The sequence below is a fragment of the Cnephaeus nilssonii genome, assembly GCF_951640355.1.
Source record: "Cnephaeus nilssonii genome assembly, chromosome: 1".
Classification (NCBI taxonomy): Eukaryota; Metazoa; Chordata; class Mammalia; order Chiroptera; family Vespertilionidae; genus Cnephaeus; species Cnephaeus nilssonii.
In genome coordinates, this window is record NC_137072.1 from 116,546,615 (window position 1) to 116,572,641 (window position 26,027).

The 26,027-nt window shown below is 61.0% G+C and overlaps 1 protein-coding gene across 4 annotated transcripts in view; it reads right to left on the reverse strand.

Annotated features, from left to right (window-relative positions):
- RGS12 (regulator of G protein signaling 12) overlaps nucleotides 1-26,027 on the reverse strand; it is a 72,751-nt gene that overhangs the window by 6,217 nt on the left and 40,507 nt on the right. For 3 of the 4 annotated variants that reach the window (XM_079767609.1, XM_079767606.1, XM_079767607.1), the window contains 13 exons: nucleotides 12,906-13,075; nucleotides 12,516-12,608; nucleotides 11,829-11,972; nucleotides 10,500-10,679; nucleotides 10,052-10,202; nucleotides 8,838-8,914; nucleotides 7,065-7,259; nucleotides 6,706-6,779; nucleotides 6,259-6,385; nucleotides 4,181-4,277; nucleotides 2,767-2,837; nucleotides 2,295-2,448; nucleotides 93-494 (listed from right to left, as the gene is read on the reverse strand). In XM_079767609.1, the coding sequence (XP_079623735.1) occupies nucleotides 93-494; nucleotides 2,295-2,448; nucleotides 2,767-2,837; nucleotides 4,181-4,277; nucleotides 6,259-6,385; nucleotides 6,706-6,779; nucleotides 7,065-7,259; nucleotides 8,838-8,914; nucleotides 10,052-10,202; nucleotides 10,500-10,679; nucleotides 11,829-11,972; nucleotides 12,516-12,608; nucleotides 12,906-13,075 (1,935 nt within the window). Of the gene's footprint in view, nucleotides 1-92; nucleotides 495-2,294; nucleotides 2,449-2,766; nucleotides 2,838-4,180; nucleotides 4,278-6,258; nucleotides 6,386-6,705; nucleotides 6,780-7,064; nucleotides 7,260-8,837; nucleotides 8,915-10,051; nucleotides 10,203-10,499; nucleotides 10,680-11,828; nucleotides 11,973-12,515; nucleotides 12,609-12,905; nucleotides 13,076-26,027 lie in introns of those variants that run through there. The other variant, XM_079767608.1, reaches the window with a different exon arrangement.

The following is a 26,027-nucleotide window of genomic DNA, read 5'->3' on the forward strand; positions in this document are numbered from 1 at the left end:
TTGGGGACCACGTGGACGTTCCCGGGGGACATCCCCGGGGGACAGTGGAGAGCAGAGTCAGAGGTGAGCAGGGGAGCCATGCCCGGCGGTACCTGGAGTGGGAGGTCCTGCCGGGTCCTGCGGGGCAGGGGGGGGCGGCAGCAAAGTGCTGTTGGGGCTGCTGATGTCCCCCTCCCCGGTGAGCATCAGGTCGGCCACGTGTTCGCCCTCCAGGGTCTGGACGCCCCCGGCCTCCGCTTCCGGCATGTGGGGCGTGGGCGTTGTGGGGGTCGTGGAGGTGCAGAAGGGGGGGCTGTCAGCGGAGCTGGGGCTGGTGGCTGGGCTGGTGGGGTGCTCTCGGGGCCGGGGTGCCTTCTCCTGGCCGGGGAGGCCGGGCTCGGGGGTGCTCGGGGGCAAGCGCAGGAACTCGGGCAGCACCAGGTCTTCCTTCCTCAGCAGCCCGCGCTGGTCGTCGGCCCTGTTGCTCTGAGCCTTGGAAATAAGCTCAAAAAACGCTGTTGGGAGGAAACCCCGTGGACCGAGTGTGAGAGCCTCACCCTCTGCCCGCAGCCACAGTGCACGTCTGGAACGTTCTCGGCTCGCTGTCCTACTGCCTTCACTGCAGGCTGCGGCAGGAGGTCCCGCACCCCTAGCACCTCGGCCCACAGAACTGCAGTAAGGCCCGGGCTTCTAGAACAATCCAAAGCAGCCCTAAGCCTCCCCCAAATCTGTGAAGTCCAGACCCAGTCACCCACACCCATGACCCCCCACGGCCGTGCTGACAGCTTGGGGTGCTGGCTGTGCTCTGGCGGGGACGTGGCGCTGGGGACCTTGACACGCAGCCCTGGCCCCTCCCACATGGAGTGACCGCAGAGGCTGCGGCACGGCAGGGCCGGCGGCCGGGTGAGCCGCCTGGGCCAGAGGAGGGCCCGGAGGGGCGGTGCGAAGGGCCTTGGTGGTGGCACCAAGCCTGGGCTCTGGAGTCCGGTTTACACGGAGCCCCTCAGCCCTTGGGCCCCTCCGCGCCCTCCACACCTGCCGGCCTGGCTCTGGCGGCTCCTCCAGAGCCATCTTCCTGGAGGGCGCTTCCAGTGGAGCTCAAGGCCACGGTCAAAGGAGAAGGGCCCGGCTGGGCTTCTCTAGCATCCAACTGCTCTCAGGCGTGAACCAGGACAAGGGCTTTCAAACCTGACATCTTAATGCCTCTCAGGAAGGCGCCAGCCAACCTCAGCGCAGGTGTGCGCTCCTGCTCTCTGCCCGAGAGCCCACACCGCGGGGCTGTGGCTGCAGGGTTATGGCTGTAAGGGGGTTGTGAGGGGCGTAAGGGTTATGGCTGTAAGGGGGGTTGTGAGGGGCATAGGGTTATGGCTGTAAGGGGGTTGTGAGGGGCGTAAGGGTTATGGCTGTAAGGGGGGTTGTGAGGGGCATAGGGTTAGGGCTGTAAGGGGGTTGTGAGGGGTGTAGGGTTATGGCTATAAGGAGGGTTGTGAGGGGTATAGGGTTATGGCTGTAGGGTTATGGCTCTAAGGGGGGTTGTGAGAGGTGTAGGGTTATGGCTGTAAGGAGGGTTGTGAGGGGTGTAGGGTTATGGCTATAAGGGGGGTTGTGAGGGGTATAGGGTTAGGGCTGTAAGGGGGTTGTGAGGGGTGTAGGGTTATGGCTGTAGGATTATGGCTATAAGGGGGGTTGTGAGGGGTGTAGGGTTATGGCTGTAGGATTATGGCTATAAGGGGGGTTGTGAGGGGTGTAGGGTTATGGCTGTAAGGGGGTTGTGAGGGGTGTAGGGTTATGGCTGAAAGGGGGGACTTCACAGGGAGCTGGGCTGCTGAGCAGGAGGAACTCTGGGTTAATATCCGGGTCACAGTGACAAGTATGAGTCCTGATTCTGCTTTTCTGTTAGATGTTTCCAAAGGGGAGACTACCACCCCTCTCCATCTCTGCGGTGCCTCCTGTAGGCCTCCCGCAGTTCAGGGCAGAGGTCGGGGACCCGGGCCTGCTCGCCTGGCGCCGCCTGCTGAGGACCTTCTGACACTACTGAGTCTCCATCCAGCGGGGACAGAGACGGAGGGAGCCGGGGAGCCTGCCAGGACCACCACGCTGCCCCTGCCCCCCAGGGGTCCTCCCTGACTCCGAGGGGCCCGGCTCTCAGTCTGCAAACTGGGGTTCAGCCCCAGACTGACACGGAGGAACACACTCTCATGTGACAGGGAACACAGTCACCCCAATGTCAATCGCTCAGAGAAGGCGCTAATGAGAGGACTAGAGACGGACACTGTATTCACTAAAACACGTGCAAGTTTAAAAAGTACACATACCCTCTGCTTCGTCCAAATTAATTTTCTGATATTTTTTTTTCCCAATCTTTGCAATAGATTCTTCTCTCTTTGAAAGCCGGGGATCCCTAGCATTTTTTCCATTTTCTCCTTTTATTTTAATAGAATTAGACTTGCCTAGTGTTCTCTCCTCTCCCTGCATCAGAAGGAAAGTCAAAGTTCTACTCACAGTTCAGACACGACAGCACAGTTCACAGTGACAGGCGGGGTTTGAAACGGGAGCCACGACAAGGATTCACACCCAGAGCACGTCGGGCTCTGTGCCCAGCACAGGGCAGCGTCAGGCCCTGGGAGCAGCCCAGCGGGGGGGGGGGGGGGGGGCGCGAGGACACTGAGAGGGGCTGCCAGCCCGACCAGAGAGGGGTGGGCACCAGCGGGCAGCACACGGCTCTCTGGGGAGCACATGACCGGCATGCGGGGAGTGGGGCACGCTGCGGGCCGGGCGGGGGATTACCGTAGCCGAGAAATTCCTGGAGCTGGAGCTGCCCGCTGTGGTCTGTTTGAGCGGCGTCCCTCTCTGTTTATCTGCGGGTCAGAGCAGAGAGGAGCGTTGGTCACAGTGCACACTGACCCAGCATCAGTCTATGTTATTGTATTCGTAGAGCAAAGCTGGAGCGGCGAAGGAGTGGCCTGTCCCTTACCAATCTGCACACAAAGGCCCAACGCCCCGGGCAGGACCAGGGGCGGGACGTCTCCTCCGCCTTGGCCAGGGCAGGACATGCTGTGTGTGTGTGTGTGTGTGTGTGTGAGTGTGTGTGTGTGTGTGTGAGTGTATGTGTGTGTGAGTGTGTGTGTGTGAGTGTGTGTGAGTGTGTGAGTGCGCGTGTGTGTGTGTGTGTGCGTGCGTGAGTGCGCGTGTGTGTGTGAGTGTGTGTGAGTGTGTGTGCATGTGAGTGTGTGTGTGAGTGTGTGTGTGTGAGTGTGTGTGTGTGTGAGTGCGTGTGAGTGTGTGCGTGTGAGTGTGTGTGTGTGTGAGTGTGAGTGTGTGGAGAGGGCCACAGGCGGCTGGACACCATGTACTGGGATATGTGGAGGTGAGGCGATTAAAGAGCTTGTTTTGTGGACTGTTTGGTGTGAATATTCTCTAGAAAAATAGTCACATATTTTCAAATACAACCGTTGCCCCAAGTCAGGGCTGTGGTCGGGCCTCAATGGCCAACCCAGCCCCAAGTCCACCTCTCCGGCCCCACTGGGCGGCAGGAAGCGCCACGTGGCCTCCCCGCAGCTGCTCAGACGCCCTGCACCTGCCCGCGGCCCGGCCTGCAGCTCCACTGCGCCCAAGCGGCCTGAGGCCAGGCGGGGCCGGCCCTGAGCAGGCGGGAGGGGCAGGCGCAGGCACCCCAGGCCAGGGCAGGCAGGACCGGCTCCGCTTTCCCAAGGGGAGGAGCCACACCAGGGCCACCGCAGGTCCCTGGGGGAGGCAGCAGGCATCTGGGAACTGAGCCAGCCCTCGGGGTCATCTGGTCCAAGCCCCCGCTGGGCCTGCCCGAAAGCTCTCCAGGAGACGCCGCTGCGGGGAGGCAGGGGCGGGCTGTGGGGCCAGGCGGCAGCACCTCCCGGAGGAGCTCCGTAAACCACAGGTTCCCGCACCCCGGGGACAACGGGACTGCAACACCCCAGTCCACGAGGCCCCGGGTGTCCCTCGTTCACAGGACCAGAGCTGTGTCTCTCTGTCTCGTTAACGCCCCCACACCAGGCGTGCTGACCTCGGGGCAGTCTGGGCACACGGGGCCTGTCACCGGGCCTGTCACCTGCTGCCTCTGCTCAGGCCTCAGATGGCCCGGCTCTGCGGGGGGCGGGGGCGGGGCCTCTGGTGGGCTCGGGATGGGCTGGTGGGAGGCAGCAAGAGGGGCTCCAGGCTTGCTCACCTTTCCCTCTGGAGGGGTCCTTCTCCTCCAAGATGACCCGCTGTCCATCCAGGCTCGATATGGGGGCGCCGAGGTCCAGGGGCTCCCTCTCGCCACTCTAGAGACCAAGGCGGTGCACCACGTGACTCACCAAACCAGAACTTTCCAGAACACCTGCCTGTCATCCAGCTGCTAACAGCAAGACCGGTCCAGCCTTGATGTAGTCGCACGCCAGGTGACCCCGGGTGCCACCACCTCGGCCGGGCTGCCCGAAGGCAGTCCAGAGGTGCCAGCCCGAAGCCCCGGGTGCCTGGAACGCAAGTGACAGCTGGTGGCCTCCCTGTGCCAGATCCAAACCTGGGGCGAGGACACTTGGCGAGGCCGCAAACCTCTCAGCCCACCAACGTCCTGTTCCAATGGCATTGAGTTGGCATCCAGGTCTCACCCTGCTCACAACCTGGCCGGGCCTCGTCCCACTCCTGTGGGCAGTTAGGGCGTGAGCAGGACAGCTGCCTTTGTGGACAAGGCGCGGAGCGGGGCCGAGGTGGGACACGGTGGGGCGGGGTGGGGGGGGACACACCAGCTATTTAGGACCCACAGCCGCTGTTTAAAAGAAACCTGCACTTGGAGCCGGCTTCTTAAATTCCCCGATGGCCGGAGAACCGAAGTGCCTGAGGCCACTGCCTGCAGAAGGCCAGGCCGGAGCTCGCCCAGTGAGGCGGCCACCACGCTGGCCCTGCCTCTCTCATGATGTCGGTTCCAGTGGACGCTCACATTCAGGGAAGGGTAGCTGGTGTCCACAGAAAAGCCACGTGTCACAGCCTCCACACCCGGGAGCCCTGACCACCGGCCAGCCCCAAGTCCCACCACAGCCCTGACTAACCCATTTACAGACAGGGACACTGAGGCCAGACGGGTCACGCAGTAGCTTGGGGTCTCAGGAGAGAGAGAGGGAGGCCCGGGGAGCCCGGTCCGCCCTCTCCGCCAGCACGTGGGACTCTGGGCGGTGCTCCCTGCTGAGGGAGGCGGGGGCCTCGGGCTTCCCGGGCTCCACACCAACTTCACACCCTCCTCTCCTTCACGGCAAAGATCTTGCACAACCTTAGGGCTCGTGTCAGAAAAAACTAAAACGCTAGAATATTTTAAGTCACAGCTCCAGTAGTTTATTTTCTAAAAAAATGAGAACGCAGGCAAACTAAATCATAAATCACTGTATTTTGAAGCCAACAGGTGCAGCTTGCTAGACAGGCAGTGACGCCAGAATAGATGGGGGCTTGGCCAACAGCCTGCGACGGGCCTGGGTTACAGCAGTTACAGCGACAGCGGTTACAGCGACCGGACTGCTGGCCCCGCCCCGCCTGCCCTCTGCCCGGGTTTTCTTCCTCAGCCGCCCGGCCTGGGAATGCCGGCGGAGACGGGACTTGGGGCATTTTTTTGTTTTGCTAATTCTCACTCAGGGACACTTTTCCTTTGATTTCTAGAGAGAGAGGAAGTGAGGGGAGAGACAGACAGAGAGAAATATCGATGCAAGAGATAACATCGATTGGTTGCTTCCCGCACGACCCTGACCAGGGCCGGGGATGAAGCCTGCAACCGAGGTATGTGCCCTTGACCGGAATTGAACCCGGGACCCTTCAGTCCGTGGCTGACGCTCTACCCACTGAGGCAAAGCTGCCAGGGCGGGAAATTTCATGGGAAGATGCGCCCGAGGCAGCCGGCCTGCTGAGCTGCGCCGGGCGCAGGGCGGAGGTGCCTGTCTGCTGGGACCTGCACCTGCTCAGCAGAGCTCAGGGGGTCTTGTTTGCTTCTCATTTTGGTTTCCCAGGACCAAAACCACCTCTCAAATCCCAGCCCAGCCCCAGCCCCCTGGGAATGACTGAGTCTAAAGAAACCAGCGTTTCCCTCCACAGGATGAGACAGTGGGGGACGGAGGCGACACCTCCCACCTGGCCAGCGTGGAGCAGAGCTGAGGGTGTCGCAGCTGCTCGCGCACCTGGTGCCACCACGGCGCTACTGGTGGGACCTCAGGCACAGGCCCTGCGGACAGGCACCCAGTTTGCCAGCTCAGGGAGCTCATCACAGGCCCCCACGTCACTCACCAGCCTGGCCACCAGCTCGCTCAGGTGCAGGCCGTACTTGGCCACCACGGGCCGCAGCACCTCCGTGACGGGCTTGGTGGGCTTGGCCTTGAGTCCCACGGAGCGGTTAATGGGGACCAGATCCAGCCTGTGGGGGAGAAGCGTGAGCACATCCACGCCATCCACCCAGCCTTCACTTCGCTGCGCCGGGCCCTGATCCAGCCCAGGTTCTGGCTGAGGAAGCGAGCTGCGGTGGCTCCTGGAAGGTTTTCTGGGGGGTGAGGGGCTGTCACACCAGCAGAGAGAGAACCCCTCCCTCACAGGATGGCCAACTCCATGCAGCCTGCCCACCCCTGGGTGTGGCCCTCTGTGGTCAGGGGACAGGGAGAGCGACCCGCTGCCCCACCCCGTTCAGGACGGGCCCAGCATTCTGGGAGCTCACGGGAATGGCAACTGCATTTTTCTCACCGAAACAAAGTCCGCTTTTCTAGGCGCAGGTCCCTGGACGCCAAGATGCTGCTGTCCTGATGCAGCACCAGGGGCTTGGGGACCAGGAGGGAACAAGAGGTGGGGTCAGAGGAGCGGGCGCATGGCAGCACACCCAGGTGCTGCGGACGCCCAGGTGCTGCGGACGCCCAGGTGCAGCGGACGCCCAGGTGCTGCGGAGGCGCAGCTGCACCCAGACCCACACGAGCATGCAGGGGCCCAGCCGCAGGACCCGCCCTCCACGGCCTCCAGCAAACGCCTTAGACACAGCGCAGAGAGGTCAACGCCAGGGCCTAACACCAAGGGCCAGGAGGGCAGCCGGGCGGGTCCCCCGCCGTTACCTTGTCCCCGCCCACCAGGAAGAGGTCCACGGCGGCCCCGTTGATGCCGTGCCGCTCGCAGAGCCCGGCCAGGACCTCCTTGATGGGGAGCCCCGCCCGGACCAGCGCCGTGCAGGGCGTCCCGTCGGGCAGCTGGATGCGGCAGTGCTTGGCGGCCTTGTCCCTCTCGGGCGCCAGCGTCCTGCAGGCCTCTGACTGGGGAAGAGATGGCGCCGGGTCACGGGGAGCTTGCGGGCACCCCAAGAAGAGCTAAGGGAGCTGGCACGCACCTAGGGTGACCACATCCAGCTCCAGAGATGTGGACCCGCGGGGACACCCGTGCTGTGCACTCGGGTGGGGCCACGCTAGCACAGGGACAGCCATGGGCTTCCTCCTGCCCAGACACTATTCTCAGCCTTGCCCAGCCGCAGACCCAAATGCTGCTGGGCCCACGTGTAGCCGGCTCCCCCAGAGCAGGCCGCGCTGTGACGCTGAGCTGCCCTCGCCCACCTCTGTCCTTGGGGCGGGGACCACACGCGGGCTGGGATACACACAGGGGCCCGAGGACCCGCCCAGCGGGGGCCCCTCTGCTGTTTCCCGTCATCTTTCTGCCCGACCTCCCGGCCCAGGCTCCAAGGCCCCTCCGAAAGGAACAGCCTGATCTAGGGGAGGGCACGTCAGCCTGAGGGCAGGGGCTGGGAAGCCACTGAGGGGCAGGCAGGGGCTGGGGGGCAGAGGGGGGCTTGGGCTCCACCCATGTTTGGTGCTGGCAGGGGGCTGCCCTGTCAGCATGAGGGACAGACCCCGCTGTCTGCCCAGGGAATGCTAGCTGCCTCCTCCTGGAGCAGGATGGCGTTCACCTGCCAGCCCCGCCCAGGAGCAGCGGGACACACGTGCAGGACAGGGCGGGCCTCTCACCACAGCAGCATCCGGGCAGGGCTGGTCAGCGGCAGGACTCACGCCCAGGCCCAGAGCTCGGGAAACTGCTAGTCAGCACTCGACCCCTGCGCCAGCCAGCGGTGCTCAGAGGCAGGGCTCCTGGGCGGCGGGATGTGGGTGAGGCCAGCCCCGGGCAGCGGGGGTCTCTCCTGACCCCTCCCCTGGGCCTGAGTCACAACTCGCTTCCTCACCAGAAACGCCCTGCACAGGCCCTCCTGTGGAGCTGGCCTGCTGGTCACTTCCGGTCATGTTTCCTGGGGACGCTGTAAGTCCCCCCCACATGATTCAGAGAGCTGCTTTGTAGGCGGTAGACCGATGGCAAAAGGCCCAGCAACCCCTCCCACAGACAAGTGATCACGCCCTGCGTCCTGGGGGCCCGCGGAGCGGTGGCGAGTGACGCCCGGTCAGCCCTGGCAGCGGAGAAGAGGTTCTGCACCGCTGCCCAACAGGTCCCGGCGACCAGACGCCGCAGCGGTCAGGCTGCCCAACTGGGCTCGCACAGTCGCCACCCAGGCCGCGGGTCCCCCAGGCAACCAGACAACCAGAGGGCGGGTGTGAGGACAGAGAGGAGCCCCCGGGGCCCCCCCAATCACGCGAGGTCTGGGCAGTGGGATGTTCAAGGACGAAGCCCCCGCCTTCAGTTTTCTGTTCTCAGGGGGTTCCGACAGCGTAACTGAATGAGAACCAGGCTTCCAAAATGACCCGAGCTGGCCGCAGTCCGCGGAGCACCCGTCCCCCGGCTCCTCACCCGTCTCGGGAGCCCTCCTCAGGCGGGGCGTGTGGCTTGGTGACCAGACACACCGCGGGCTCCGTGAGGCGGCGCGGCCTGTGGGCCGAGGGCAGGCGGGGACTTACCAGGTCCAGGCTCCCGGCGGAGGACACGGAGCCCTGCGACTCCCTGCGGCCCAGGCCTCCGTTGGCGTGCGGGGGGTCTTGATGGGAAACACAGCGACTCAGAATCACACAGCCTTGCTTGTCTCCTCCACACAGAAACCCACCTCCTGGTCACAGCTCCCACCCCACTCCCTCAGGCTGAGCACACGCAGGCCAAGGACAGAAGGCAGGACGGAAGGCAGGACCAACAGGTCTTCAGAGGTCCTGCCCTGCCCTCCCCCGTCACCCCCTCCCGGGGCTGCTGCCGCCCGGGAGCCCCCACAGCTGCAGAGACAGGCTCCACCCTGTCCCCGCCCTGTCCCGCCACCGGTGCAGCTGGCTCGGGCAGGTCAGGGCGCGGGGCAGTGCTCCTGGGCAGGACCTCCCTCCCTTCGTTTAACCTGGAATTCTTATCCAACTGGTGGTTTCTGGGCCTAAGCAGAAACTGTCCCCTGTGGACAGTGGTGAACACCCAGCGGTCACCACACCTTTACCTGTGGCTCGTGTCACGTCTTCCCACCAAGTCCTAGATGAGTCCCGCCCCCACCGCGGTCACTGACTGAACTCATGTGACCCCAGGCTGAGCTGGGAACCATGAAAACCCACCTAGAAGGGCCTTTGCCAACCTGGGGTCTGCTCCCCAGTCCCTGCTGTGCCGGCCCGGGGGCCACGGTGGGGCACGGACACAGGGGTACCGGGTCCCCTGACCTTCTGAACCATTGGCCCACCTTCCAAAAGCTACGATTCCCACGTCACCAAGTCCGGACTCCTGGGCAGTGCTCTCTAACGAGCCGCCAGACGTGGGGACCCCAGCCTCCGGGTCCTGTCGGGGGACAGACTGCACGAGGCGCGCATGACCGTCTCCCCGGCACAGCCTTTGAGATTTACAATAAAAAATGACAATTTGGACAAAACGTGTGGGCACACCGTGGCCTACTCTGAACCCCAGGAGGGGAGGGCGGTGCAGCCCGCGCACCGGACCAGAGCCCCGCCAGGACGGAGCCGCCCGGGAGCGCGGGCCTCGGTGCTCTCTCCTGCTTGGGTGTGTTTTCCAAACGTTCCCAGCACCTATTCCTGCTGGAGCCAGAGGAGCACAGGAGAGGACAGACAGCGGAGGGGTGCGGAGGACCGACAGCCCCGCCCGCCTGGCGGCCGCATGTGCCCACTGCCCTGGCCCGCGACCGCACACCACAAACCGTTTGTGTGGTCCCCGTGGCCCTTCTTCTTCTGGGACCGCCCGGTGCTCCTGGTCCTGGACCAGGAGAAAAACACGCCCTTCCGCTTCCGCTCGCTGTCCTCGTCCAGGTCTTCGTTCAGGGACCGTCCTGACCGCGATTTCCCAGTCAGCTGTCGTCAAGTGGAAAACGTTGAGAAAACCATGTGCGTGGCTTCCACACGCATGGCGCGCACTAGGCAGCTGAGGAGCAGCAGCGAGGGAATGAGAGCTGCTCTACAGGCGACGCAGGCCCGTCCAGAGACGGCAGCTGGACCCCAGCGGACCCCCCGCCTGGCCTCAGCACGCCGGGTCCGAGGAGGTGCCCTGCATTCTCCGCGTGCGAAGGAACCCCACGTGGCCCAGCTTCCCTCCCGCAGAGCAGCTCCCACCCGGGACACGGCCGCGGACACGAGCATGACAGGCGGCACCTTCTTTGGCGTGGACACGTTGGAGTGGTCCGAGCTGACGCTGTGCTTGGAGGCCGGGCTGCTGGGCACCTGCTGCGAGTCGGGGAGGGAGCGGCCCTCCACCTCGGCCAGAATGCACTCCTGGTACAGCGGGGACTTCAGGAAGCGCGTGTAGCTGTCAAACTTCATCAGGTTGAAAATCTGCGGAGCCCATGCAACAACGTTGGTTAAGAGCAACAGGATGTCAGCCCTGCAGGCGCGGGGCTGGGACCTCAGGCACCTCGGGCCTATTCTGAAAGGACGTCATTAGCCCATTTTCTCCACCCTCGCCCCAGAGTTCCTTTCCAAAGTTCCTTTACATCTGCCTACTCTTTCCCGTAACACGCAGCCTTTCATTTGACACTTAAAACCAGCGAGTCCCAGCACCCCCCATGGAGCCAGCACCACGAGGAGACAGCACAGCGAGGTGCGACCTTGGGGAGCTGTACTTGACAAGAATGGCCCCAAACCAGTCCCACCAGTGAGGCTCAGGGGTTGAGCATCGAATTATAAACCAGGAGGTCATGGTTCAATTCCTGGTCAGGGCACAGGCCCAGGTTGCAGGCTCGATCCCCAGGAGGGGGCGTGCAGGAGGCAGCTGATCCATGATGCTCTCTCATCACTGATGTTTCTATCTCTCTCTTTCTCTCTCTCTTCCTCTTTGAAATAAAAACACATTTAGAAAAAAAAATGACCTAAACCGGTGGGCATCTGGAGGGAGCAAGGCCTGCGTGGGACACGCCTCCCTCTTTATCCCATGACTCGGTGGCTCCGCAGCAGGGCTCTGGACAGCCTGTGGGACACGCTCTACAACGCAGGCTACATAACACGGGGTCCAGGCACACTTGCTACCACAGTGACGCGCTGAAATGGGAAACTCCAAGCTTACATAGCGGCTGGGCAAGAGTAAGTGTACACAGCACAAATAAAGAAGGGTACAAGAATAAACCGTTTCTCCTACTCACAACTGCAACCCGACTTCGGCCCCTCCCTGCGCCAGCAGCACCGTGCCTGTGATTTCCCCTCCCCCCAGACGCGGCCGTGGGGGGTGCGCACGCGGCCGTGGGGGGCGCGCACGCGGCAGTGGGACTGGATGGTCATTGCAGGCGGCCCCTGAGACCCGGGGTCTGGTTGGCCACACCTGACACCAGAGCCCAGGCGGGGAAGGCAGTTCCTTCCTCCCCAGCTCGCCGACCGGCTCCTCCCCTCCCCGCCTGGTGGCACTTGGGAGCGCGCTGTCTGGGACCCGAGCCCTCTTCCCCGCACCTGGCCAGAGTCCCTGCGGCAACGGCAATGGAGGCACGGGCTCACCTGGAGCTGCTGCTCCTTGAACATGTCGGGGTGCGGGGCGCTGAGAATGTCGTCTGCCAGCTGGGCCTGGCTGTCGATGTTGACAGGCGTGGTGGCTTTGCTGCACAGGAACGTGCTGAAAATCTCCCGGGCCCTGTAGGAGAGCTGCCGGGACATGCGTGTGAGCCATGTGCAGACCACAGCCCCCCCAGCTCCCGGCTGGAGACAGCCCGGGGGCAGTAAGCACTCCTTGGTTGAATAAACAAAGCACAGGCCAGCATGAGACCGAACTTTCCCGATGGGTGAGTCCTAGTATGCGGCTCACAGGCTTGGGCGGCACCGCCACGGCGGGCGCCAGGTGCCGGTCCGTGCGCTGGTCTCTGTGAAGTGGGGCTGGGTGGGTGCAGCCCTGGGGTCACGCGCTGACAAGTGGCCTCACTAGATGAGAGGGGCCCAGGCTGCCGGGGGCCGGGACCGCCTCCTGCCTGAAGCCCTCGCGCTGCCCTCCCCACACTGCGCGGGGGCGCGGCTGCTGGCAGGCATTTCGCAGGCTGTGCTCAGCACCGGGAAATGCCACCGCGGCCCAAGAAGCCCGCTCTGAGAGAGTGCGAGCCGTGTGAGGATGCTTCCACACCCTCTCCACCGCCCCGCATGCCCCCACGACATCCTGCCCACGGCCACCCCTTCCCGGGCACGGAGCATGCGTACCTCTTTTTTGTCGTGTGCGGGCACATGATTAAAGTATTCACAGGCCTGCCAGAACAGAATGTTTTCTTCACTGAATTCCTTCCTTAGAAAGTCCTAGAAAAACATGGTCAGTGAACTTCCACCCGCGCTCGGAGAAGTGGGTCCGTATTCCCGGGGCCCGCCTCCCCGCGGACTGCTCTTCACCTTTCCTACTTCCCTCTCAGAGCGGGGCTGGGCACGGGCCATGGTTTGGCCGAGGCCGGACATACCAAAGCCGCTGTACGGGAAGGAGCCCCCACGCGGCAGCCGCTGGCACGGCGCCCAGACCCCTTGGGCAGCAGGACCCGCCCACGGCGCTGCCCTCCGGGCCTTTACAAGATTTGGATGCTGAGCCGGGCCCGTCCTACTCACAGAGAAGTACCGCACACCGAGGGGGTCCTGCAGGAGGCGCTCAAAGGACACGGCCCAGCTGGCGACCCTCCTCTCGCGCAGGCGCCTGCAGCTCTGCACGCTGGGGAGGCTGGCATTGCTGCTCAGGCTGTGGTTGCTCACGCAGTCCTTCAGGTCAGCGCCGTTCAGCTCTGTGGGACCAGCACAGACCTCACTGTGGGGGCGGCCCCACTCCTGCCCGCGGCAGCGACCAAGGGCTCTCACCAGTGTCTCCTCCGGCACCGCACCGGGCACCGCACCGAGCGCCCCGACGGCCCTGTGCTCTTCTAGGCACAGCGGACAGAGCGCGGGCCGGCGGCGCAGGGCGGCACCCTCAGCAGAGAAGGCGGCCACAGCCACAGGCCGTCCGGTCCGGGGCTCCCGAGGGAGTGCGCCTGTGAGGAGCGCGTGGGGGGCAGGACGTGGCCTGTGGAGCCGCCCACGCCCACGCGCGCACTCCTGCACTGGGCTGGGCCCGAGCGCAGCCTCCAGGCCATGTCCAGAGGGGGTGTTCCGGCACCGTGTCGGTGGGACAGCTCGGGGACAGGCCACCCGACGCGGCAAGCGCCGCCTGTGCCGCAGGAGGCTGGCTGCCGAGCCATCTGCAAAACGGCACTAGAGACTGCCTAAGCACATGCGCACACATGACACTAACATGACACTGCGTGTCAACTGTGATGGATAAACTAAAAAGCATTTTAAACGCAGGAAGAACAGATGGGTAATACAGTACAGCGAGATTCAAACGGAAACTAAGAGCCGTGGCTGCATTGTCTTCATGTGAGCTCTCGAATAATGCCCCCACGGCACCCTCACCACCTCCTGTGAGCACCTGGATGCCAGTCCCCGCGTGGCAGGCCTGGCAGTGAAACCTGAGAGGAAGGGGTAGAGGCCAGCCGGGCAGGAAGAGGGACATGTCCTACAACTGAGATGGCAAGCTGCCCCATGAAACAGCGCCCATTCCGCGTGTTCCTGCGTGGCTCTCCGTCTGCCCGCCCTGGGACTTGTGCGCAGCCCGCTGTCTGGCTGGTCGTGGTGAGGCGACAAGTGCACTAGGTAATTGGCTCCAGCTCCAGGCCAACCACTTAGAAGGCGTCTTAGCAGTGACGAGGGCGGGAGCGGGGAGAAAACAGGTGAGGGGTGGGGGCGAGTGAAGCCTTGACAGCCCCTGTGGTCAGCAGGCACGCTCGCCTTTAGATGAGCCCCCTCCACAGACGTGCTGACAATGAGGCCCACGGCTCAAGGGGCAGCCCGGAGCCCGGGGCTGCGAAGGAGGCCAGGCGCAGACCCCGCACCCGGGAGCGGGAGCCTTCGGGGCCAGGAAAGCAAAGCCAGGGACTTGGCCACTTGGGATCCGCGTGCTCACTGGAAGCCCCTTTCTCCTAACGGCCCCGGGAGCATTCCCACATGGAAAGGCAAACAGGGCGGAGAGTCATCCGATCGCTGTGCCGCCACAGGAAAACCCAAGGCAGACTCAGAAGCTACGTGAGACCGGAGGTCACTGACTCTTCCCTGAGGCCGCTCAGCCCAGCAGGCGTGCGGCGCGTGAGAGGAAACGCGGCCCACACGCAAGCACGCACCGCAGCAGGCCCAGGGCCCAGGCCGGGCCTCGTGCCTACAGAACACCTGGAGATGCCTGGCCACACACTTCCCCACGCGGGCAGCTCTCCGTCCCACGTGTCGAACTGAGGACCCAGGGTCCTGTGAAAAGCACCTCACAGGTGGTCTGGTCCTAAGTCCCTCCCTGGGCGGGCAGAGTGCGTGGTCCGCCCAGGCCTCTACCTTCTGTAGTAAAGGTTTCTCTCTGCCTGGAGCCAGCCCTGCCCGTATCTGTGCCTCTAGGTAACACACCTGTGACATGCCTCCTTGAAGCTGTAACCACCGGAAGGGGGAAGAACGAAGAACGAAGAGCTAACAGGGCAGGATCCTGTCTGTAATCCGATCCCCTCGCTCTCCCGCCTCCTGTAATCTCCTTACATCCCCTCCTGATTCAAACGCACAAACAAGCTGCCAACTCATTCTCGGAGCATCTGGGATCTGCTCCCAGCATATGCTCAAATAAACTCTTATAAAAATTCTCTACAGGTTTGGATGTTTTGTGCGTCGACAGGATGTAGGAAATACTCCCATGTACACTCTCACACGCATGTGCGCGCTCTCTCTCTCTCTCTCTCTCTCTCTCTCTCTCTCTCTGGGGCTGGGGTCCTAGACGGGGCCCAGCTCTGAGTTTGATGTCTGTCCAGTAACTGGAGCATTGAGGGGCTCAACACCATGACGTTAATGCTCCCCAATTAACATCCAACCCAACGCACTTCCCACCAGATGTTGATGAGACCAGACAAGCTGCGTGGGAAGGCTCGTGTGGAAAACCAAGCCTGAAACACCGGAGAACAAAACAAAACAAGGGATGAGCAGGGCCAGCCCTCCCTACAGTAGCCAGGTCGCCGCTGGTCCTCGGCTGGTGCGGAAAGAGACACATCACTGGACAGAACGCAGCTGGGTCGCTCAGTCAGCGGTGCAGGCCCCGCCGGATAGCCGCTGAAAAACAGGCGATCGATCCCTCCAACACACTAAAGCCAATGCCACTGACCAAAGACATAAGTGTAACCACAAAATTAAGAAGCACGAGAAAAAACCAGAGTCCCATCTTAAAGTATCTGATGAGGAGCCGCACAACACAAGCCCGGAACATAGGAGACAACAGTGATTCGACGGCACAGGCCGGTGGGCGCCAGAGGTGGTGCAGGTGGTGGCATGGGGGGAGGGGCAAGGTGGAAACTTCCAGGTATAAAAGGAACGCGTGCTGCGAACTTAACGGACGGCATGGGGACTGCAGTTAGCAACACTGTGTTGTGTGTTGAAAGTTGCTGAGAGAACAGATCTGAAGAGTTCTCTTCATGGCCCTGGCCAGGTATCCCAGTTGGTTGGAGCATCGTCCCAATACACCAAAGTTACAGGTTCAATCTCCGATCAGGGCACACACAAGAAGCAAACCAACGGCCCTGGCCAGTTTGGCTCAGTGGATAGAACGTCAGCCCGCAGATTGAAGGGTGGTGTGTTTGATTCTGGTCAAGGGGTATACCTCGGTTGCAATCTCAATCCCTGGCCCAGATCGAGACAATCAATCGATGTGTCTCTCTTACATTGATGTTTCTCTCTGTGTCTCTCCCCAGACCTTTCACTCTCTCTAAAAATCAATGGAAAAAATATCCTCAGGTAAGGATTAACAAAAAAACACAAAGCAACCAATGAATGCATAAAGAAGTGGAACAATGAATTAATGTTTCTCAAATCAATAAATTTAAAAAAAAGTTCTCATCACAAGAAAAGTTTCTGTAACCATGTGAGGTGATAGACATTAACTAGACTTATTGTGGTGATCACTTCACAACATATACACATCAAATCATTATAGTACACCTAAACTAACACTGTACATCAATTATCCTATATAATAAAAGCCTAATACGCTAAGTGTCTAGTCGTTCGTTCAACCAATCAAAGCATAATATGCTAATGATATGCTAAGGCCGCTCAACTGCTCACTATGATGTGCACTGACCACCAGGGGGCACACAGTCGACCAGTCAACCAATCACTATGATGTGCACTGACCATCAGAGGGTAGATGCTCCGACCAGTAGGTGAGCTTGCTGCTGGGGTCCGGCTGATCGGGACTAAGTGAGATGGGCCAGACACGCCCTGGAGCCCTCCCACATTCCCTCCCTGGCTGGCCAACCTCCCATGTCCCTCCCCGGCCCCGATCGTGCACCGATGGGGTCCCTCGGCCTGGCCTGTGCCCTCTCGCAATCCAGGACCCCTCGGGGGATGTTGGAGAGCCGGTTTTGGCCCGATCCAGCAGGCCAGGCCGAGGGACGCCACTGGTGCACGAATTTGTGCACTGGGCCTCTAGTGTCTCAATAAAAAAATAAAATAAATAAAATAAAATCTCTGTAAAAAACACCATAAGCTAAGTCAAAAGACAAAAAAGAAACCTCAGGGGAATATATATAACCCATTACACACACAAAGGACTCATTTTCTTTATGTTTAGAAGTCCTTCATGTCAATAAGAAAAAGCTCCATAAATCAGAGGAGCACGGAGAAGAGTATGGACGGTGACCAGCAAGGGCCACGGTGGCTGCTAACCTCGTGGAGGCGTGTGCAGCTCCACCCCCATAAGCTACAGGGGAATTTAACGAGGAGCCACTTGACACCTACTGCGGCCAACATCGCCCTCAGCAGGACCTGAGCAGAGGGGCCCTGTGTCTTTTACGTTGATAAACAAGATGATCTCACAAAATGAATGAGCTCTTTTTAAAACGCTCGCATTATGAGCACCAGCACATCTATCACGAGCTGTTTTTCCCTGGAGGCAATGAAGGTGCCGTGAGGACCGAGGGGTGAGCAGAGTCAGCCGCCCTCGGGGAAGTGGGGAAGCCCCCAGGACAGGCGAGCTCGTGCCCCGGGGACAGTGATACACAGGGAAGGCCCAGAAGAGGCGCTTCTTTCCACGCACGAGGTGGGCAGCCCTGAGCTCTGTCCCTGCAGGCCAGTGAGGGGGCCGGGGCCGGGGCCTCGGGGCCGGGGAGGCAGGAGGAAGACACCGCAAACTGCAGCCGAGCTGCGAGCCAGCCGCAGGTGTGGGAGCCGTTATTTCCCATGAAAGGTGTTTGGATTCCAACAGCACAAGCAGATGGGCCTAGAGGACTGCCTGCTGTGCCAGCAGCACACAGGGCCACACGGAGGAGAGGCTGTCCACTCTGCTGAGAAGGGACCCCACACCCCCGACCCTGGGGTCCTCGCTCTCACTGTCCTCTGACCCCACAGGGTCAGAGCATTCCTGCTCCTTCCTTCCAGCCTCCATTCTCGCCTATGGAAACGCACCCGCCACTGTTGTTTCTGACTGAACACCCCATGCCTGCTTCCTGACCCTCAGCTCAAAAACCAGGGGTGCTACAGACGAGACAGCAGACAGGGACGGGGAGGCCAGGCCGCACACCACCCGAGGCCGCACCCCAGCGCTCCCCGCTGCGCAGCCGGGGCTCCTGCAGGGCCGGGGCACAGAGCAGCCCATACAGAGCGCCTTCCCTCAGGGACCTCCGCGTGCACTCCCTGCGGCGGGTCCCTGCAGGACGGGAGAGCCACGCAGTGGTGGAGAGCCTGGGGTCGGGGGAAGGCGGGAGCTGCCCTCGTGGGTTACCAAAGCCCAGCACTCCCTGCGTCCGCGCCTCACAAGGGAAGGCCCTCGCCTCGGATATCCACCTCCAAGGCTGAACCTAGTGCACACCCTTTGGGCCGCTCTCGGCCTGCTCTTGACACAGGGAGAATGGCGCACGTTTATGAAGGATGACCTTGAACCTGAAATGGACTTCCTTCCAAGGCCAGGATTCCCACCCACCTCCAAGGCCAGGAGAGGGCGTCCCCAGAGGCCCCCTGCTGCCTGTGCTCCCTCGGGTCAGGTGTGTGGGAAACCAGGCATCGCCCCCAGAAGAGTCCACCCACCGCCCAGCAGGGCCACTTTAGGGACATTTCCTGGTTTTCGGTGTCACTGTTGTGGTTTCCTTTTCTTGCAATTGGCCAGCTGAGTCAGAAGAATGCTTTCCTGGTGATTGGGTTTCTAAAGTCCATTTCAGATTTGCTGAAACTGGAAACGCCACCCCTTTAAGTGGCTGGACACACCTGTGGGCTGCCTGGTGCAAGCAGTACTGCAAGGTATTCATGTCAGAGACCTGTAACCAGGCTTTACCCGCTACTGTCCCTCCCGACTGTCTCACCCAGACCAGCACCTCGAGTCAAGCACAGCCAGTGTTTACCTCCTGACCCCAGGGCGCCTCCGGGCCGCGGCCGCCTGTGCCCACTGACTCAGCCCCACACACATACCTGGAGACCGAACAAGCCAGCCTGCCCCCGCCAACCACAAGGCGCACAGACCGCGCGAGGACTTTACCTGGGTAGAGCTGATAAGAGCCACTGTGATGCCATTTAACCAAATACTTCCAACCATTCACTGCAAACCACCCCTCTGAATCCATACCAGGCTCAGCCGGCACAGCCCCCGGGGCCCCGGGCAAAGGCTCGGGCCACACACAGAGACATTGTTCCTTAGCTCGCTCCCCAAGGAGGAAATTAGTGCGCTTTCTCCAGCGACGCAAAGGCAGGCAGACAAAGGCGACTCCCTGCCTGCAGCTCCGGAGGGAAAGCAATAGTGCCCGGAGCACACAGCAGCGCGGGCACATGTATAATTCACGGGCCTTAGCCTGTGCTGCGGCGGGCTGAATTATTTACAGCCCAGCGCGGTGCAGACGCCGCATCGGAGCCACAAGGCCCCAGACCAAGAGGCTGGGCTTTGGCGCACGGCTCTGCCTGGGTAACTGGCTCTTACAGCGGGAAGGAAAAAGTACTTGTAGCTTCTTATAACATGTACCAGTGCCCCGGTGCACGGATTCGTGCACATTGAAGGAAATTAATTAGAAGGTGGCTGGCGGGGCGGGACTGGGCGAAACAAGCCAGGCATGCCCTGGAGCCAACCTCCCGGGGTCCCTCCCCGGCAGCCGCACCTGGGGCAGCGCCATGACTCAAAGGACGTCTGCAGGATGAGTGGGGTCCCTACGGCAGGTGGGGTCACTCAGCCTGGCCTGCTGGGATTGGGCCAAAACCAGCTCTCTGACATCCCCCGAGGGTTCCCAGATTGCAAGAGGGCGATTCTCAGGTGACAACGCACCCCAGAATCGGGCTCCCTCCTCTCTGGTTCTGGGGTGCGTCACCCTAGAACCACTGCTGCCAAGTCACCGCAGCTCGGCAGCTCCTGCATTGAGCGCCTGCCCCCTGGTGGTCAGTGCGCATCATAGCTACCGGTTGGACGGTTGCTGAGCCTTTTATATATATAGATAAGGGTGCAAACTCTTACCTCCCTATGGATCTTCAGTCTAAACACTTTTCACCTCACAGACATGAAACGGACCTTTTTCATGGTGAGTAATCATCAGAGACTGCGTGGTGGCGGGAGAAACAGTCAGCCCTACGCAGCTACACCACGAGCCGCGCAAGGGCAAGGAGCCTTAGCACAGGCCGCACGGCTCCCGGAGGCACGGCTGCACCCCCGTGGCTGGGGACTGGCGGGGCCGGCCACTGCGGCGCAAACAACCACAACTGGGTGACGGCCCCGGAAAAAGGTGTTACCTCAACCTCAACACTGCCCAGAAAACGGCTCTGGGAAACGGCCTGAAGATGAAGATGGCCTCAGTGGGTCTTACCTTCCTCTCAATGCCCTTTGACCTCAAGTCCCTGCAGCACAGGACCACGCCCCAGCGAGGCTGTGGAGCGGGAGCAGCGGAGCGCCAGGCTCTGCCCTTGTCGCAGGCCCCCGGCCTCTGTCCCCTCGTGGTCGTGAGGACAGAGCAGTGCAGACACGACCAGCAGACAGAGCTCCTGGCAGAGTGAGTAACCCGGGACAGGCAGCGCCTGGGAGGCCTTCCCTCGCACTGGGATCGCCCCTTTCGCACGTGCCGTCTGTTTGGGACAACTTCTTATTTGATGTAATTTCAAACCTGCAGAAAGCTTCCTAGAATAGCAGAAGGAATCCCACACGCCTTGCAGCCAGCTCACCGCTACCTATTGCCCTGTTTCCCATATCAGTCTCCTGTCTCTCCCCCTCACTCCCTTCTTCCCATTCCTTTCCCCTAACACTCACGCACACGCTCTCTCTCTCTCTCACACACACACACACATATTCACGCATGCACACACACTCATGTACATACACTCACACTCTCACACTCACTCATATGTGTGTGCACTCTCACACTCATGCACACATGCACATTTACACACACTGATATACATGCACACATACTCACACTCATGCATATTCATACTCTTAAACTCACACACATACACACACTTTCACGTTCACACACACCCGCACGCACATGTGTACCCACTCATGCACACTTACACACACACACATGCATACACATACACGCACCCACTCACACGCATAACTTCCTCCAAACTATCTGAATTACTTTGGAGACAGCAAACCTCTTTGCCCCTAAACACCTCAGTGCACAGACACTCCCTTCCATGACCACAGCACAGCTACCCAAACTGGGAACACAACACAGTCCCTTCTCCAGTTCCATCAATAATGTCCTTTCCAGCCATTTCCTGCCAGTCCAGGGTCGAATTCAGGGTCACTTAATGGTCACATCTCTTTAAAAGCCTTTATTCTTGCCCCAATCCCTGCAAAAAGTTAGTTTGTCCCCTGATGAGAAAACCCAGACACAAGGATATCCAAGCCCACGTGATCTATCACACACCCCCACCCCCAAGCCCAGATGACCACCCCCCAGGATTCAGACAAGGACCGAGGGGACGGACCTTCACCCAGCGCAGCCTTGGGCCCTCCTGATAACTGGACCCCACAGCACCTCCTCAGAACGGAGCCTAGAAACCAGTGATCGAATCCAATCAGCCCATTTCCCAGAGGAAGTGGTGGAGGTCTAAGACCCATGACCTGCCTGAGAGCAGTCAGTGGCAGGGCTGGGACTTCCTCCCGGCGTCACAGGTCATGGGCTCCCCCAGCCTGGCCCCCCGGGCAGATTTCATAGCCAGGACAGGAGGAAAGGGTCTCAGGCTCCCCGTGCACTGCACTCTGCAGACCGCGAGGGCCCGAGGAGATGGGGGCGGGGGCCGGAACCCGAGCCTCCCGAGGCAGCTTGGAGTGGAGCGAGCCTGTCCGAGGCAGAGCCCGGCCCGCCTCCTGCCTGACAGGACGCGGCTTCTGGAGCGCGAAATGCCAGGCAGATGGGAAACGGGGAGCTCACAGCCCGCGAGTGGGCAGGGCGGCAACTGCAAAGGGTTCGTGTGGGAGGTGGGAGAGACGGACGTGTGTGAATCCTGTCGCCTGTCACACTGATGTCCGGGACTCCAGGCTGAGAGCTCCCGACTCCACCCGCAGCACCGACCGAGTCCAAGGAGACAGGGCGTTTTCCAAGCCCTGGACACCGCCCCCCCACCCCCCGCCCCAGCATGCGGATTGCAATGAAAAAAGTTTACATTATCCACTTCCCAAGTAATTTCTGTGTGGAATTAATGTCATTCATCTCAACAAATACATATGCTTTATGAAGAGTTCATTTTTATTGATTTTAGAGAGAGGGAGAGAGAAGCAACTATGGAAGAGAGAACCATGGATCGGTCGCCTCCTGCATGCATGCTGACTGAGGACTGAACCCGCATCCTTTTGGTGTACGGGATGACGCTCCAACCTACTGAGCCACCCGACCAGGGCATGAAGACGTTCTTTTGTCTGCCGGAGCCACACAGGAAGTGTGGGCCCAGCTGTGGCCTGTGCCTGTCTGGGACACTGCACGCAGAAGCCCAAGTCCCCAAACGAGCTCCACGAGAAAGACTCAGATGGTGCTGAAGCCCCCCAGGCAGGGGGCGCCCCGCACGGGCCCGCATGGAGCCCCTGAGTGGAGAGGCCAGGCCACAGGCACCTTCCCTCCAGGGTGGGGCTGGAGAGCCAGTGCTCAGCGCAGTGCCCTTGACCCGAATCAAACCCAGGACCCTTCAGTCCACGGGCCGACCCTCTACCCACTGAGCCAAGCTGGCCAGAGCTTGAAACTGAACTTTTAGCCATCTAAGCGGGGAGTCTATCTCCTCTGGGGCGTTCTCTCCTCCGGATCTGTAGCCCGCTTCGGACCTGCCCCAGCTCGGTCTCTGCCAGGCCCTCCAGGCAATGTGAGCACTCCCAGGGCCGACGGCATGGACAGCGAGCACCAGAGTCACACTAACACGGCAGCCCCCACGCTCAGCTCTCCTGGGGGAGGTGCTGCTCTGGTGCGTCGGATGTTAAGCACGTGACCCTCAGCCACGCTGCCAGGTGCCCTGGGCCCCGCTCTGCAGGAGAGAACTGAGGCCGCAGCCGGCCCAGAGCTGGGTTAAACCTGGACAGTTGATCCCAGAGCCACCACATGTTCCACCGCCCCACGGCCCTCCCCAGGCCCCTCCCACGATGGAGAGCCACCTTTCTGCGTGATCTGCTCGTCAGATCTACCAAGACACCAAGCGCATGACAGACCGCGAATTCCCAGCTGCGCGCTTCCTGCCAACCCTTTCCTGCTGCCAGACACCTACCCAGTGGCTCCACCTCAAACCGAGTGAGCCCCTCCACGGGCTCAGGCCCGCGCAGCGCTCTGGGACTGCCCACTGCCCGTTTCTCCCCCGCCTCCTTCCCGACCAGCCCCGCAGGTGCCGGCGGAAGCTCAGGTGGGTTTGGGTCCCCTCTCACCGGACTCCACACTCTGCTCATGGACACCGTCGCTCTCCCTCAGCTTTCCAGCTCCCCGCTGCTCTCCGTGCTCCCGGCCCCTCCTACCTCCCCAAACGCAGCTTGCGGGCCCAGCCGCCCAGGCGCCGCACTCGCACTCGCACCGTCTGTCTCCTCCACCGCGGCCCGCATCACATCCCAGCTGGGCCCTGCGTGGAAAAAGGAATCTTGCCCCGACTCACATCACACACCGACCCAGCCCAGAGGACAGAGGCAGCAGCGGCTTTCCCTGCTCGGCCTCAGGAAGGAGCCCTGCTCCAAAGCGACGGCGCCAACCTTCCGCACCTCACGGACCTCCCGCAGTCCCTGGACCCCCGGTTGGCGACCGCTGCTCTCCAGGACAGAGAGGCTCTGCCAGGAAGGAACAAAGGGCAAACTGGGTGGTAGCAAGAACAACTTTGGTCATCAAAAGACACCACCAACGCCCGGCCGGCGTGGCTCCGTGGTTGAGCGCTGACCTATGGACCAGGAGGTCACAGTTCAATTCCCGGTCAGGGCACAGGCCCAGGTTGCAGGCTCGATCCCCAGTGTGGGGGTGCAGGAGGCAGCCGGTCCATGATTCTCTCTCATCAGTGATGTTTGTCTCTCTCTCCCTCTCCCTTCCTCTCTGAAATCAATAAAAGTATGTTTAAAAAAACTTTTTAAAGAAGGACAGCAGGTGTAAGAGAATGAGCAGTTAGCTGCGGAGGGGCTCCCTCTGCATAAATGCACCACAAGGGCCAGCTCCAAAGCACGCTTCAGTCTCCGGTAAGTCCGTAAGGAAGGCCACACGCTCTACCAGGAAGATGAGCGAAAGCCTCGCACAGGCACTTCGCACCAGAAGAGATCCAAACGCCAAGAACCTAAGGCGTGTCCACTCCGTGCCAGGCAGCCGGCTGTGTGCACTTTCCTATAGGTTGTTCTCTGACCAAAAGCTCACATCACACGCAGAGTTGAACCGAAAATACATCTGAAGTGCTTGAATACGGCAGTTTCAGGAAAGGTGAGAGCAGGTCTTTCTGAATCAGTGTCATTTAATGTAAAATTAACTTTGTCTAATGAGGTAAGTTACTCTAATTAGACGCTTGTTATCTGCACTCCTTTCTAGATTTGTTATCTGCATTTCACCTTCAACCTGGCCAAGCCCGCGTGGGGACTTGTCGGTAGGGAACGAGGGGCTCCCTAAGTGAGCACCGTCCTGTGTTGGTCTGGCTCCCTGTCTGCCGGGCCGGGCCGGGCGGGGAAACGTGTGTTCGTGCTGCCCATGTCCCCAGCACACAGGTCTGTGGACACTGAAGGTGACGTGCCCATCAGCGGGAGGAAGGACGAGGGCACAGTGGCAGGGGCCACCCGGCTACAGTGAGGAGCGTGTGAATGAAGGCGAGAGGCACCGGGGGCGCCTGCCCTTGTCCCCGCCGCCGGCGCCCCACAGCCTCCTGGCCTTGGAAGTGCACAGTCACGTGCAGCGCTGGCCCTGGTGTTTGTCCACGTGACACCGGACAGGCCAGGAGCCCCCCCGAGGAGGGAAGCCCCTCCAAGTTCCCTCCGAGCAGACAGGGGCACTGGTTCCTGGAGAGATGTGGGCGGCGCTGGCAAGGCGGGGTGCCCCCACGAGCAGGCAGTGGTGACGCCACCAGATGCCTGCAGAAGAGCAGGCCTGGCACAGGCAGGGCGGGACCTCAGTGTGCATCCCCCAGCTCCCTCCGGTGCCGGGACTTGACAACAGAGCGCAAGGTCCGCCAGAACACGCGGGAACGTGGGGTAATCAGCTCAGTCACTGACCGCTCCCATGTGCCCAACCTGAGGTGGGCTGCAGCACCAGGGACAGGGTGGTACAACAGCCCACTCCCCCTGGCGTGAGGGCATTTCACCCTCAGGTGATGGGAAACCACCGACGTTCTTTGTGCAAGGAAGGGCGATGGCCTGAGTTTTGTTCTTAAAATTTTTTAAAATATATTTTATTGATTTTTTACAGAGAGGAAGGGAGAGGGAGAGAGTGTTAGAAGCACCGATGAGAGAGAAACATCAATCAGCTGCCTCCTGCACACACCCCACCGGGGATGTGCCCGCAACCAAGGTACATGCCCTTGACCGGAATTGAACCTGGGACCCTTGAGTCCGCAGGCCGACATTCTATCCACTGAGCCAAACCGGTCAGGGCATGTTCTTAAATTTTTAAAAATATATTTTTATTGATTTCAGAGAGGAAGGGAGAGGGAGAGAGAGAGAAACATCAATGATGAGAGAGAATCATCAAGTGGCTGCCTCCTGCACGCCCCCTACTGGGGATCAAGCCGCAACCCGGGCATATGCCCTAGACCGGAATCGAACCCGGGACCTTTCAGTCTGCAGGCCGATGCTCCATCCGCTGAGCTGAACCGGCCAGGGCTGTTGTTAATTTTACAGACCAGATCCGACATTAGAGTGGAAATCTGTGTCGCCAGCATCCCGCTTCCGGCCATGATGGAGGGACCGGGCACGACTTCTCCCGCCGTATGTTACCAGAAAACTGGGGAAGGGTGCGAAGCAACAGCTCTTACAAGTCAGAGCAGCCACTGCAAGCTTCCGGGTCCCGAAGGCTAAGAGGGGAAGGAGGTGCACCCGGAGATCGAGCGCCCAGCACCTGCCAGGGGCACTTTACACACGTGAGCCGGGCAGGGGGACCCCAGCAGGGAGGGCTCTCCCACTGGCCTGCAGCACCGGAGGTTAGAACGAGGGAGGCCACAGGAAAAGAGCCCGTGGAGAAGGAGACCCTGAGTCGCTGCTGAATTCTAAGTTGTGCGTGCAAA